Source organism: Octodon degus, unplaced genomic scaffold (genome assembly GCF_000260255.1).
Source record: "Octodon degus isolate 3935 unplaced genomic scaffold, OctDeg1.0 scaffold00034, whole genome shotgun sequence".
In the NCBI taxonomy this organism is placed as follows: Eukaryota; Metazoa; Chordata; class Mammalia; order Rodentia; family Octodontidae; genus Octodon; species Octodon degus.
This window is the reverse complement of record NW_004524610.1, coordinates 9,891,782-9,907,463: the sequence shown is the minus strand read 5'-3', so window position 1 is coordinate 9,907,463 and position 15,682 is coordinate 9,891,782. Positions and strand designations below refer to the sequence as shown.

At 41.1% G+C, this 15,682-nt stretch overlaps 1 protein-coding gene across 4 annotated transcripts in view; it reads left to right on the top strand.

The window, feature by feature from the left end:
- The window catches only part of Echdc1 (ethylmalonyl-CoA decarboxylase 1), a 33,070-nt gene extending 18,919 nt beyond the window's left edge, over nt 1-14,151 (top strand). For all 4 annotated transcript variants that reach the window (XM_023714295.1, XM_004630246.2, XM_023714296.1 and 1 more), the window contains 2 exons: nt 1,608-1,688; nt 13,149-14,151. In XM_023714295.1, the coding sequence (XP_023570063.1) occupies nt 1,608-1,688; nt 13,149-13,557 (490 nt within the window). In that variant the 3' untranslated portion in view covers nt 13,558-14,151. The remainder of the gene's footprint in view (nt 1-1,607; nt 1,689-13,148) is intronic.
- The last annotated feature ends 1,531 nt before the right edge of the window (nt 14,152-15,682 follow it).

Genomic DNA, 15,682 nt, shown 5'->3' with positions numbered 1-15,682 from the left:
TGCTATCATGAAAACTTTTCTTAGTTTAGTTGTTTTGAAACATTTAATTTTCTGAATATTGCTTAATCTTAATTTTTGTTCTAAAATCTATACTGTATCTTTGACTTAAAATTTATTTAAAAGACATTATATGATATCTTCTCCTAGTATTAGAAACTTTTTAAAAAGTATATTTCCATTTTCTGTTGACTTAAAAAAAAAAAAAGAAGTTTGTACCTAAAAAAAAACAAAAACAAACAAAAGAAACCCCCTGCAACATGTTTTGGTTCCTTAGTTTCACATTAACTATTCTGAATGTAGACACTTAAAATTATAGAAACTAAGGCAGTTCAGATTTAGGCATACTGACTAAGGGTGCCACTGTATTTTTTTTTTCATAATTTTATTGAGAAACAAATAGCAGTGAGGCAGTTTCAAGAGATGGCTCAGTGGAATAAGCGCTTGCCACTGTATTGTACTTATGTACCTGAGAGGCTAGGAAGGGCACCAGAATGCCACCAGCTTATCATGCAGCACTGTTTCTCTTGTTTTAGTGCCTGTTCGCCTGGCCCACTTATCCGTCCCCTTTTCTTAGGTACATCTGAACTGCTGTTCTGTGTGCATGTGGCCCTAAAAATGGACTTTAGAGGTGCAGTGCCACTGAGCCACACCCCCAGCCCCTTTGTCTTTAGCTTTGTGCCTGCTCCTGAGGGACTGAGGCAGGAGAACCCCATTTTTTTGGTTGTTGTTTTTCATTTTTAGATAATCCTTTCTATTTGCAAGTATATATATTAAATATTCAGTTAGTTTAGAATTGCAGATTTACATTTAGAGTAGAACCTACAGGGAGAAAGAAGAACCCCCAGAAGCCTCCTTTTAAAACATTACAGATCTGCCTTGTAATAATTGCATAAGTCAGCAGGTCGGTTCTCTCCAAATATAATTAAGAAATTTATTTTTAAAATAATGCTTGTACATGCGATCACACTGTAGATTGTTTCAGTCAGTAATGTGCTGACTTTGGATAGGATCTTACATTGCACACCTTTGGAGCTCTGACTTCAGGGCCACATCTTCTTCCTTGGATGTAACCTTGATTTTCCTTTCCTTAGCCTAAGGTTAATAAAATGAGTGAAGACAGTATTACATTGAGTTTTTCTGGATTACTACTTGCTTAGAAGCTCCAGAAGTTATTTTATACAAAAGCTCTGTCAAGTTTCAGTGTGCCTTCAGTTTAAGAATTTCTGGGTATAATGGTAACAAGCAGTATATGAGGCTGAGGCAGGAGGATTGCAAGTTCAAGCACAGCCTGGGCAACTTAGTGACATGGTAAGACCCTGTCTCAAAATGAAAAATAAGAAAAAGACTGAGGATGTAGCTCAGAAGGAGGCCCTGTATTTATTTTCCAGTACAAAACAAGCAAATTTACATGACATTTAATATGAGTGTATTTTTAGTACTGTACTGTATTTTCAGCTACAGCACAAGCTTAAGGTCCCATTATTCTTTGATGTTTGTTATAAGCACAGTGCAGTAGTTTTATTTGCACTGCATTTCAAGATTTTTAAATAGTATTTGTAAATTAATATTGAAGTCACAACTATTAACAGCCCTTTCTTGTAATACAGACTTCCTTTAATAAGTGTCGCGCTGGTGCAAGGCCGGGCCCTGGGCGGAGGCGCGGAGGTCACCACGGCCTGTGATTTCAGGTGGGAGAACCGCTGCGTGTCTCTTGCGTGAATGTACTGCAGATTTCCTTCTGCCGGAATGTTGCCGCTGTTCTGTATGTTCCTTAACAGAAAAGTCAGCTAGTGAGTATTTTCTTTGGGTTAGTCACTAAAATAATAGTTTTAGTACAATTGCTGTCACTGTTACCGTCCATAAAGTTGTTGAGAACATAGCGCTCCTGAGTAACTCAGATCCACGTTAGCAAAATGCTGGAGAGGAAGGCTGAGCAAGTGTGTCGAGCTCGAAAATACAGAAGACGTTCACCAGAGGTGCAAGCTGAAAGAGAAGAGAACGGGCAAGAGGCTGCTGTACGAGCCCTTGGACCGACCGAGAGAAGCGCTTTCCAGAGATTGTCTCGTGCTTGCCTCCATGTGACTCAGAGTTTTAGGCAGATTTCCGAAGTTAGATGGCTGTGTGTGGTGATGCGTGCCTGTCCTCTCAGGGAGGCCGAGGCAGGAGCGTCCCTGTGAGGTTGAGGCGGGGCTGGGCCCCAAAGTAGGATTAAGGCCAGCTGAGCTACGTAGGGAGACCTCGTCTCAACTAGACACACACACACACACACACACACACACACACACACACACACACACAACAGAAAATTAGGAAAGTTCTTTGGGACCAACAGCTCTCCAGTGTAGAATTCTTTTCAGTATTGGATAGCTGTTCCGCACAGGAATGATGTTCTCTAAACCCTGAAGCTTTTCGTGCTCGTGCGACTGCCTTCTCGTTAGCATTTTTGAGCACTCCTGACCAGCGCGAGTCGGTGCAGGTCCGCACACTGCAGCCCGTTGCACCAGAGGCTGCGTGCGCAGCAGGACTGGAGCGAACACAGGAAAGCCCGAAGGAGCTGGAGCTCCGGCTCAGCAGCTGCAAACTGCAGCCCAGGTCACGCCGGGCTCGAGCAGCTCACTGCTTCCTGGCTTGGTCTCGGTTTCCTGCAGTATTTATAGATAAGCACCAGCAAAAGTGTGCACGCATACAGCGTGAATTGGTGTGAATGCCTAACTTGAAATACCAGTTGGTGTAACTCGCTAATATCACCTTTGGTCTTAAAATTATCTTACAATATGCTGTTTTTCAGAAATGCCAGGACAACAGCACTCTGGTATACTTCGTTGTTTTCTTTGAATTTAGAATCTTTTCTTTTTCTTTTTGTTAGTACATGCTTGCAATATGTAACGGTTGTACTCCTCATGTCCCCATGAGCATAACATGCCTTAGGTTTCTCTTTTTCACCTTTTAAGTTCCTTATGTCTTCATTGGGAGGTTTCCCTTCAGGCCAGCCCTGGGCTCGCTTGTGTTCTGCTCAGTGGACACTCGAGCTCCAGCACTGCAGAGAGCACTGCTCTGCTTGGGCACGGAGCACTCTGGTTACTTGCATGCTCTGCCTTGTGCGACATTTCAACAGTGTTTAAGAATTAACTCTAGCGACGTCACGGGTGACAGACGGCAGCTTGCACCCAGCATGACTGCAGCGTGAGTGGATTTTGATGCATGTCTGTGTCCACGTAGCTGCCGCAGACCCTGCTGGCCTACACCCTCCCCCACAAGCTCCCTTTTCTACCCCAAGGTAAATACTGAGCACTGTCTCACTTAAAGCAGATCTTTTAAAAGTTTTACATACCTAGATTGTTAGAGTACATGCTCCTTTTGGTTATCTGGTTTCCTTAGTGAGTGATTATTCTGAGACTCTTGTGTGTTGTACCACGCATCAGTGCTTCATTCTTTAATGTTTGAAAATATTTAATTCTGAGAATATGCCAGTTTATGTTTGGGATTTAACTGTGCTCTTGTGTGTACAAGTGGTTTGTTTACTGTTTAGTAATGCTCCTTCCCATGCTTACAGCACACACAGGCTATCGTGGAAGATGAGCTATTTCTAGGTGGTATTATAAGCAAAGCTATTTGGAATATTTGTGGATAGCTGTGTGAGAATATGTTTCTTCAGGGTGAAAACATGAGAGTAGAATTGTTACTGCGTAGCCGGAGTGGGCTTCAAACTTGAAATTCCCCTGCTTCAGCCTCCTAAGTGCTGGGATTACAGGATCTACCACCATGCCTGGCTTCAGAATTTTTAATTTTATTATTGAAGATAATGATTTTCCTAGCCAGGAGCTCTTCTAACTTTAGATATATTTTATTTTATATTAGAATAATTTTGGAACTTTTGAAATAGCTGGACCAATATTAATACTTGAATATTTCTACATTGTTTTTATCTGCTTTTTTGAGACCCTAATGAAAGCTGGAAGTTCTATGTAAGAAACTCTACTTGAAACATTTCCCATGAACCCCTGGTTTAGAAATTCTGTTTTTAAGTATATTTTTACACTTACATTTTTTCAGACAATTTGTGTATTAAAGATAGTTCTTCTGCCTGCTAAGTTAGTTGTTCTTATAGGGCTTCTTAAGATTTTGGTTCTGTGTGTATAAAGCATAAATGATCGGCTCCATGGCTGTGACACACTAAGAACCTGTGCATCTGAGTCAAGGATTGCAGCAGTCCTAGCTCTCTAAGCATCCCTGCTCGCCCTTTCTTCCCCGCAACCTCTCACTCCCATTAGAGTTAACTTTGCTTAACCCTCAATTATGGCATTTTAGGGTAATTCCTCTCATGCTTTCTATACAGCTGTATATGCTAAATATTCTGAAACAAATCTGTTCTGTTTTTTCTATTTCATCTTCACATAAAAAGCATACTTTAATACTAACAGTTTGAGAAAAGATTCAGTAAAAGCCGTGTATTAGTTATTTTTTTATAATTTATGAGTCAAGCTTCAGTTTAGCAGTTAAATATGTCCCGTTGTACCCTAAGAAATTTCACAATAGTTCTGGTGCATCAGTCTCCTAGTATCTTAGTCTCTTCCCAGTTGAGCGGCTGCAGGAGTGGGGAGGAAGGCCGGGGTTTCATGTGACAGTGCCCCCTGCTGTCAGCAGCGTGGATAACAGCAGGATGAGGATGCAGCTGCCTCTTGTTTAAAGAGGAAGCAATCCTTGCCCGTGAGAGACCAAGTAGGAACTGCCCTGGGTGAAAGGATGAAATGCTTCACTCACTTGACCCTGACATGCAGCACATAAAGGTATAAATGTAGCGTGTATTTAAATATAAAATATATGTAAAGAATTCAAAATTATATAAAAGCATGCGTTAGTACACCTTCAAAATCCTCCACATAAAAGTAAGGGCCAGTTAAGACTTTACAGGTGCCTTTTGGAGAAAGGCCCTTTCACTTAGTCACTCACTCATTCACCTGGAAGTGTCCATTAGGCTTTTGAATTGCCCTTCATGTCTATTTCTGAGACAAAAGGCCAAACAGCACACGAAGTAATCGCAGACAGCTTCATGCTCTGGTGCCGCTGGAAGGTCTTGCTGTGCTACTCTGTAAGTGATGTGTGTCCTAGAGTCTTCCTAAATATGTCATCTTATTTGTCGTGAGCCCCCTGCGGGTAGTCCCCTCTTAGCCTCTTACCAGACATACCCGGTGGTGTGCCAGGCGCTTCTGCAGAGCAGCCTTCTGTGAACACGTGCTCATTTATGAATAGCTAGGATGGAAATGCTGTGTTCATTTAAACTCTTGGCACCCACATGTGCTAGGTGCAGCCATTCCCAGACTCAGCCCTTCTGACATATCCTCCTAGTACTTGGGAAGCTTACGGAAGCGTTGGCCCACAACCAGTCATGGAGGCCCTGGGATGCGGTCGGCTGCAGTCTGTCTGTATTAGTGGGAAGCCTGTGAATGTAGGCAGTTGGGAAGCTGCAGGGGCACACTGTCGTGAGCAGCCTGCCTGACGCTGTGTCCACCAGGGTGTGAGCCGCCCTGTGTCCCCTGCCTTATGTGCGCCTGTCTGCTGTCACATCGCAGCTGTCCGGCCCATCAGATCAGCCGCCAGTGGTCCTGCAGTCCTGTGTCAGGCATCCACTGCAGCCTTGGAACCTGCCTTCTACAGGAAGAGAGGAAAGCGTAAACCTTTTGTTTTTAGTGAAACACAAACTGATCCTTCATTACGGAACTTTACAAAACAGTGCTTTGGGGAACACAGCCTTTTTCCTCCCTCAACAAAGGCCGTAACTGAGGTCTTCCAATGTAGCATATCTGCTGGTTATAAATGATACGTGCTCCATAAACTTTCCTGCTTTGTTTATAAATTCCTCCTGTGACCCCCACCCATAGCTCCTCAAGCCCCGCTGCCTCCCCTCGTTTACAGCTATAAAAATAATATCAAAACAACTTTCTCATTCTTTTATGTTTTTTGTTTCCTTTTAGGCTTCTGTTTCTCTCCATTTTTCTAATTACTCTTAAATCTGTCTTTCATGTTCTCCTATATCCCAGCCCTTCCTCTACCATCATTAATCTTTTGTATTCTCAGGTTATGAAAGCACAGAAAACTTGCTGGACAAGCCCTAAATGGTACATCCCTGTGGACTTGGTTCTTCAGATGTTCACCTTCCTGTATTTCGTTTCTGCTGTCCTGTTTCACATAGTCTTGTCAACAGAGCTTGCTGTTAAGCTCTGGATTTTCTTTTGCTTGCTAGTCTGAGGGATGTATTTTAGCATAGTTTTAATATGCATTTTTTCTTTTTTTTAATGTATTTAGGACAGGGTCTATGGGGCATATGGGGTCTCACTATGTAGATTGGACTCATATTCTGTTTTCATTTTCCCAAGTGCTGGGATTACAGGCACGCACCACCATGCCCAGTCTCAATCACCACTTCAGCGCGCCCAGGGACAGGGCCTGCGTGGCAGGCCTGGGATTGAACCCTGGCAGCTGCACTGTGCCTAAGCAGGTGCTTTAGTCCACTGAGCTATTTGGCCAGACCTCAATATGCATTTTTCTAGAGTGAATAAAAAAGTTGATGTTTTCCTATGTGTAAAGATGTTTTTAATTTTTTTATGAATTATAGTTTGCATATTTGTCAATAGAATATTTGGCCTTTTACATTCATTTTTTAGATTTTTCAAATATTAGGCATATTTGTTACTGCCTCATTCATCATGTCTTGTGTCTACTTATTTGCTGTTTTCCCAAAGCAAGCTTTGTTAGAAAATGTGCTCATATCTATCGGTCTTTTTTATTGTTGCATCTGGATTTGAGCGGTAAAAAGCCGTAGGTCACATACCTAAGTTAGAAAGAGTTTATTGATGTTTTCTTTTAGTACTTGAACAGTTTTGTTTTGCTTTACCTATATAAGCACTTTGAGCTTGTTTTTATTATCATATAAGTAATGGATCACATCTCTTTTTCACAGATGGGTATTTTTCAAATTTTTGTTTATTTTAAAGGGAAATCTACATTCTAGGGATGTGAAATAGCACCTGTTACATATAGCATGATTTCGGTGTGTAGCTAGGTCTGTACATAGGTTTTCTATTCTGTTCTGTCATTTCCAGTTTTTCTGTATCATTAAAGCTGTGATAGCTACCTATGCATAGGGACTTATCCACTAAAGGATAGTTCCTAAAAATAAATCTGTCAGTAGTAAAAGTCCTTAACCAAAGAACATGAAAATGTTTAGGGCTTCTGAAATATATTGCCAGGCTCTCTAGGAGAGATCCTGCCAGTGTATCCTGCCACAGTGGATGAGGATCTAGGTGAGAACGTCCTTTCTTAATAATGAACACAGTCTTTCCAAATGTATTTTTATAATTTTGATAATCAGTACTTATTTCAACTTAATTCACATTTTCAGAGCTTTTGTTAAATCATGCATCCATTCATTAGTGTGTTTGTGTGTGTGTGTGTGTGTGTGTGTGTGAACTGCATTTCCCTCTTCAGTTGTTCTCTTTTGGGATGTTGAGCTAGTTATGTGACAGATGAAATATACATTTTAATGCCTCCATTCTCTACTGAAATAAAATTCTTAACCTGCAACGTAGAGCCTTCCTAATTTGCTTCTAATCTTTAACACTTTTTGTGAACATAGATAACCTTCAGCTGGCTACTAGGATTTCTGGTGGCTACCTTTCAAGATTTACTACAAAGAAAGGGAGCTGTGAACATGCTTGTTCCAAGAGAACTTGCTGCACATAGCCCTTTTCTTAAAATACTCGTTTCATAAAAATGCAGAACGTGCACATAATACTCTTGGACTTACACAAATAGGTGAATAGGTGTGTGCATATGTATACACACTCAAAGGGCCTACTTGCAGTTTTGGCGTGGAAGTGGCTGGATGTGCGTGTGAGATGCCTACCTCAGGAAGCGCCACACCGCCCTTGCTGCTGGTCTGTGGTTTCCACTGCTTCGCTTAGAAAGTCTTTACAGCCTGTATAGAGTATCACAGAAATCCATCTCTGACCATGCTGGGGCTACTGACTAGACTGAAATCATCCTGGCCTATCATGAAGCATGTTCTAGTCCGCTCCCTGCCCTACTCCATGACCACACACAAATGAACCTCTTCCTTCTTCTCCTACACCCCTTGTCGTTGCCCCCGTTGGGCATAAAGTGTAGGGAGCCTCATGATGTGACGCGTGAGGGTAGGGATTCAGGTGAGACCATCGGGACACCTTGGGCTCTTGCCTGATAGTTCCAGTAATTTGCCTTGTGAGATGGTGGCCGGCAGAAAGAAAAGCAGGGATGAGGGAAAGGAGGTAGCGTGCAGGCGAGCATGCGAGTGCCAGGCGTGACACGGAGCATGCTTTGTGACTAGAACGCTGCCCGTTACGTAACCTTCTTTACCCGAGGTGGCAAACCTGTGGCATATTTGTTTGTGTGTGTGTTTAAAGAAAAAAGTGATATGGTTTTCCTAACCTAAAACTTTAGTGTTCAGGTTTAATTGCAGAGTTGGCACTTTGTGATAAATCAGTGGATTGTGGGTTGCAGTTTGGCACTGGGTCTTTAAACAGTTCGCCATCACCACCTATTCTGTATTTTATGTCAGCACCATCTGCTTTGCTGTCTCTGGCTCATAAATATGCAATGTCAAAGGACTGGAGGTTTGTTGCCTTGAAGTGTATTTACAGTTATCATGCAATTTAATTTATAGTAGTTGATTTTATACCATTAGAGCTAGCCAAATAGCTCAGCGGATTAAAGTACCTGCAAGCAGCTTCAATCCCCAGGCCTGCCGTGCCGGCCCCACCCCCCAGGGGGCACTGAGAATGAAAATGAGACTGGGCATGGTGGCGTGCACCTGTAATCCCAGCTCTTGGGAGGCTGTAAGCAGGAGAATCACTACGAGTCTGATCTAGTAGTGAGACCCTGAACACCCTGTAGACCCTTCCCTAAAATACAGAAAAAAAATTACACCATCAATGCTTTAAAATTTTAATATACTTATGTTGCTCATATCGTGTGGTTTTCCTTAAAAATTCACAGAGGCTTTAACAAGCATGTGTTTTGTTGTTGGTTTTTTGGGGTTTTTTTTTACACTGGCTAGGAATCTTTGGCTTCACTGGCACCCAGCATTGCCTCTTCTTCCTCAGGAAATTTCTGTCTGTACAGCCACCATGGATCACATCCGGTCACTGCCTGGGTTTCGGTGTGTTCACAGCAAGTTCACTTTGAATACTTGCGCAATCCAGTGACTGTAGTCCGAGAAATCGCTTTGTACTGCAGCCTTACACCTCTCTAGCAGAAACACTGCTGTTCTCGGTACTGCCTGTCAGTGCAACTCCGTAATAAAACAGGACACATGGAGTTTAATGTGTCAAGCTACAAAATGTATACAGCTTCATTACTCCAGTTCTACTACAGTTAAGACCATTTTACGTAGCTTTCTCTTTCTAAGTATACATTCTCCAAGATTATCTGCAAAGGAACTGTAGAGTTTGTGCTGAGTACCTGTGACATATTTACTCATTTAGTGCTCAGGAATTCCATAGCATGAGTACTTTATTTCATCTTTTTTATACACAAGCAAATTGAGGCCAGGAGATGTCAGGTAATGGTCTAAGGTCTGTAGCTGAGCCGTGCTCCTTTTGGATGCATCCTCTTCCCGTGCTGTACAGCATAGGGTGTGGCACACGGGTGCTCCAAGAGCCACGCTCGGATCTCAGGCCACGTGTGTGGCCTCCTGGGTCCCACACTTCACAGCACGGCACAGCCATGTCATCGCCCTGCTCCGTATGTGCCTCTATTCTTCATCACATTTCAAGCACCTTTCCTCGACAAACCACATTTTTAGAAACTTTTTCTGTCATTTTTGAAACTTTTATCTTTTAGTAAAAATTTACTATAGTAAACTTTGATAAGTTCGTTTTAAAAGTGTTCTCCTTGAACACACTCATGAATGTTGAAGTGTCAGGCTAAGCCATCAGAAAGTAGCAGGTCCCCAAGCAGGTGGGCTCTGCAGATGTCAGCACCTAGCCAGCACCCATGTCCCCAGCTTGGTGGCTTCGCTGAAACAGTGTCCCATCCACCTGGGAACATGGCCCGAGTCTCGATTCCCTCCTCTCTCCTCAGGCTGCCAGAGGACATTGTAAAGGGCACAAGTCTGAAAACATATACTCCTTTCACTTGTCAAAATAAGCATTGCATGGTTTTATGAAGCGAGTCTGTCCCAGTCTTCAGAATGCTGGGAGCTCCAAATCAGATCGCAGTCCTGTAAGATGAAGCCATTCTATTTGTGGGTGGATGTGTGAACACGGTCATGTTTTACGTTTTTCAACATTTCATATTTTATTTTTAAATTTTCCTATTTAGTATAATAGAGTTCTATGAAAGGTTCCCTTCTCGGTGTTCTGTATTCCTCTTATTGGCTAAAGACCTTTTGTCTGTCACTAGTAAATTTTTTTTTTTTTAAATTTTTTTTTTATTTATTTGAGAGACAGACAGAGAGAGAGAGAGAGACAGAGAGAGAGAGAGTGAGTGTGTGTGGTGTGTGTGTGTGGCCAGCTCAGCCCACCAGGGGGCGGGACTGGCTGGCATGTGGTGCTGGGGGTTTGAACCGCGGTCCCTGATGCTTTGCCAAGCTTGTTCTAAGTAGGTGCTTTAGACCACTGAGCCATCTCTCCAGCCCAGTAAATTTTTATCACATGTATTTAGCATATAAATTTATATCAATACACAGGCACATCCTAGGCACATGGTAAAGGATGGCTGTCAGTTTGATCACAGCCCTTTTTAAATTACCTCAAGAATTTTTTATTTTAGAATAGGATTCAAAGGCATATTTTTCTTATAGAAAAGAGTAAAGGGTGTTTGGGGGACATGGTATAAAAATGATGAAGATTCTTTAGAAGCAAAGAATTGCAAACACATGTGCACTTACATTTGAGCAAAATTTTTTTGTTCTGGGAACTGAACTCATGACCTCATGCTTACCAGGCAGGTGCTGGGCCACTGAACTATATCCCAGACCCAGTAATTTTTTGTTATTTATGGTCATCTACATAATATGTATAGGACACTGTCCAGTTTTTCTGATCCTCTGATTCTAAATGAACTTATTCCTAACATAATCCTTTTCTATTATAGGCACAGCTCTTATCCAGTGAGTGACAATTCCAGAATTTTGAAGTGACATTTTATTCTGTGAAAAACTTTATAGAACTGGCTGGGCTTATTATTAACACTGATCCTGTCTCTAAGGCTATCAGACATTATTTCAGTTCCTTCTTAGTTTTAAGAGTTTCCTATTTTGTTAGAAGGCAGTACTCACAATTTAGGGCTAGGGTAAAAGTCTCTCTAGATTTGTACTTGCTTCCTAAACTTTTTTTATTGAGACTTGTTCATAGCTACTGCTAGAAGCAATAGTTAATGGTCACGACATATTTTCCTTTGTAGAAAGTCACATCTATGAAAAGAAAGTTTCTCTGTGGGTTAATAAATAGGCTTTCGGTGCGAATTCTCTGCTGGAGATTTCTCTTGTGAAAAGGGCCAGAGACCTGAGCTTGTTCTTTGTGCTAGAAGTAAATTGCCTGCAGGTGAATACTTAACAGTATGGAAAGCCAAGCGGATGTCTTTTTTGTAATGAGTACTTTTGAAAGCGGTAATTTTTGTTAAACATTTAAAGTTCTGACAGGACATGTAGCCTAAATTAGGTGTTAACACAGTGAACACGTCTTGTTGAAGCACAGAATAAAAATAAACCTCCGGCTGCTTCCCTGGCTCACGCTTGTAAACCCTAGTCTGGAGGCCGACACAGGGAGACACTGTCCCAGGCTGGCCGGTCTGGGCAATCGAGAGCCTGTCATGAGCTAAGATATAAAAAGGGTTGGGGCTATAGCTTAGTGGTAGGGAATGCCTGGGGGTTTAATCCCCAGTACTGAACAGTAAATAAATGAGTCAATAAATCAAATTCATAGGCAGCACTCCCTAGTACTGCAGAGCTTTCATCAGCTAATACACGAATATTTCACTGGTAAACTGAAATATTTTACTTTAAAACTCTTTAATTCTACCTTGCTTATTTAATTGCTCCATAAAATTTCCACAGCTTAGAAGAAAATAAGCCCCTGCTTAGGGTATCACTGCCATCAGTCTGATCCGGGCCACTACCACCATTCTGGTGTCACAGCTTCTACTGTCTAGCTAAGTACATTGAAGCCAAACTGCCCGAGTGTAAGTCCGGCCTCTGCCATGGCCACTTGACCTTGAATGACCTACTTCTTTAGCCTCATTTCCCCTGCTATGAAATAGCATTAGCAGACCTCCTGTCCGCTCTGGTTAGTTAACAAAGCGTCAACAACTGGGGTAAGTGCTGTTAAATGCTGAAGGCTTCATAGAGCAACCCTTATGAAATAGCAGATGGGCATGGTTTGCTTGACCTCTAAATAACTTAGGAAAGAATTGGAATTTGGTACTGAGGCCTGTAAGTCTGCTTCTGATTTCATCTCCTATTGCTTTTCTTGCTTGTCTGTTCCAGTGACATTGGCCTGGTCCCCAGATACTGAACAGTTCTACTTTCAGGCCTTTACACTTGGAGTTTCTTCTTCCTGGAACACTGTCTCCCCAGATTTGTTTCATTCATTGCTCACACCCTTACTAGCTGCAGAAATACTCAGAGGCCTTCTCATCAGCACACCTACCCCATTTGTTAGTCCTTGTCCCGCTGTTTCCTTTGTAGCAGTGCACCACTGACAGCCTGTTTAGGGCCTCTCTCCCAACTAGTAAGTTGCGAGCCTAAGGATTTTATTTTGGTTTTTCCTGTGGTCTCAGCAAATAGCTGCTCTAAGATACCGGGCAAAGTACTAGGGACTATGAGGATCTTCACTTATGCATTTTTATGGGATATTAACTAATACTGCTTTATTAGAAAAATCTAGAAATTCAGAAATATGAAGACTAGGTTCTTAAAGGAAATTGTTTCCAAAGAGGTGTTAAGTACCATGTGGTAAATTAAAGTCTAGATAGAACAGCAACATTTTTTGTAACATTCACTTTTTAGTATTGTGTGTCACCTAAAAGGATCAATGATTATTTTCTAGAAACAGGTTGTACTTCATGATTATACTCTATGTGTAGTTACAACTTTTTCCTCTTTTCTTTTGCAGGTTAATGACTCCAGACAGTGAGATCAGATTTGTCCACAAGGAGATGGGAATAATTCCAAGCTGGGGTGGTGCCAGCCGGCTGGTTGAAATCATAGGCAGTAGAGAAGCTCTCAAAGTGTTAGGTGGGGCCCTCAAACTGGATCCCCAAAAAGCTTTAAGTATAGGAATGACTGAAGAGATCTTGCAGTCTTCAGAGGAAACAAAATCTCTAGAAGAGGCTCAAGCATGGCTGGCACAGTTTGTTAATGGGCCACCAGAAGTCATCAGAGCTTTGAAAAAATCTGTTTGTTCAGGCAAAGAGCTATATTTAGAGGAGGCATTACAGAACGAAAGAGATCTTTTAGGAACAGTATGGGGTGGAGCTGCAAATTTACAGGCTATTGCTAGGAGAGGAAAATTTAATAAATGATTTTTTAAAAATGTAGATGTAAGTAAAGTTCTAATTATTAATGTATATTAAAGTTAAATGAAATTAACAGAATTAATCTGAAAGCTACTGTTAGTACTCAGACTTGCTTTTGGTAATCTAGTATCTGAATTCACCAGTCAACTTTTTTAAAATAGTATTTCAGTAACGTATACTACATAAGCACTTTTTGTGTAAGAGGATTTCTATCGCTTCTTCCATTGCAGTAATGCTTTTTGGCCTGTGAACAAAGAATTGCCATTTACGTTTTGTTTCTTTTTTTGTAAGTGCTCTGTCACTACATCCTCAGCCCCAAAGATTAGTTTTTAAAAGGAAAGGCTTCCACAGATAGCAAACTGTTTTTCTTTTTCCCAGAATTTTTGTTTTACCTGGTAATAATCTATAAACTAATGAGCCTTATTACCTGGTAATAATTTATAAGCTACTAAGCCTTTCAGTTAAAGAATGGGATCATACTACAAGAAAATGCATGGTTACTCATTTTCTTCTGCTCCACATGATAGTCATCCCATTACCCCCTTCAAATTTGCAGCCTTGATCTTTTCAAAAAATATAGATTTTTTTTGTTTTAAATTACCTACTAGTGATAGGCATGATGGGGAACATCAACTAACTGATTACAAGCTCACCACTTAACATTCCTGCCAATAATGGCATCGTTGATAGTCTTAGGATTGAAGCTCAGATTCATGAAGCAAGCATCTTACAGCAAAAGGTAGCACTTTACAACAGATATCTATTTTTCTGAAAAACTCAAATTTTTAAAATTTTACTATAAATGCATAATTCATGCTTTTATGATTATCCCAGTAATTCACTTCTTTAAAAATGTGCAATTCAGGGCTGGACAACAGCTCAGCAGGTTAAAGTGCCTGCTTAGGCAGACTCAGGGACTAGGGTTCAAGCCCCGATGTGTTGTGACGGCCCTGCCGGAGGTGCACTGAGATGGCAAACGAGACTAGGCGTGGTGGCACACACCTGTAATCCCAGCACTTGGGAGGCTGAAAATAGGAGGATTACTATGTCCAGTCTGTGTAGTGAGACACTGTAGTCCCTGTATTAAATACATAAAAAAATAAAAAATGTGTAATTCCCTAACCTACTGCAACACAGTTCAAAGCAGTGAAATTCTGTCTTTGCTATTGTGACATTTCATATGTGACAATGATAGTAAAAATAACTTGGATTTGCTTTTATCAACATTATTCTCCTGCTTTAATAACAGACCTTCTTTGGTGTGGTGACACATGCCTGTAATCCCAGCACTTGGGAGGCTGAAGCAAGAGGATCACAAGTTTTAGGCCCTGTCTCAAGAAAATAGCCTTTTCACAAATCTAGGTTACTGTGTTAACCCAGAACTTACCTTACCCAGATATAAAAACTTGCCAATAAAAGTGATCTGCAATAGTATGTATAAAGTGAGTTCATATGTGTTAATTCTAAGCCTATCATGTACCTAGAGTGTAAGACCACTAATGGACACTGGGAAGAAAAATTTCCAGGATAAACTAAGCCTCATAGGCTGCTCAAGTTCATTTCCATTATGCCACACACACCGTAGATAGATACTAAGAATTCTCTGAAGAATTGGACATCTGAGCAGGCGGCTAAACTGAATACAGCCAACTCAGGCCTTCACCTTTTAGTGACCTTCAGCCACAGGCATCAGAGTGTTTCCATCACTTCCAGATGCAAACCAGAGACAAATTATTTTTGATAAACTCTAGTATTTATTAAATTATAAATTTTTAATCAAAAAGAAAAATGCAGACAAGAGAAACTTTATAGACTACAGGGCTAGACAGCAAAGCTTATGGGAAGGAATGCCATGAAGTGTTACAAAGATTTTGAAACAAAAGTTATTTTCTTCGTATTTCCATTTTAATAACTTCACTATAAAGTTGGTGTTACTCATCTATTTTTAAACCAAATTGACATCTATTTCCACTATAAGCTTCCTGCTCATGATGCCAACATCTCACAGGTGCCAAATGTTAGTAGTTTGATGCCAGTCCATGCAGAAAAATAACAATCGCAGAGTCAGGTGAGGACCATGAGTGCACAGATAATACACACACGCTGACCAAAAGAACTAAAGACATTAAAA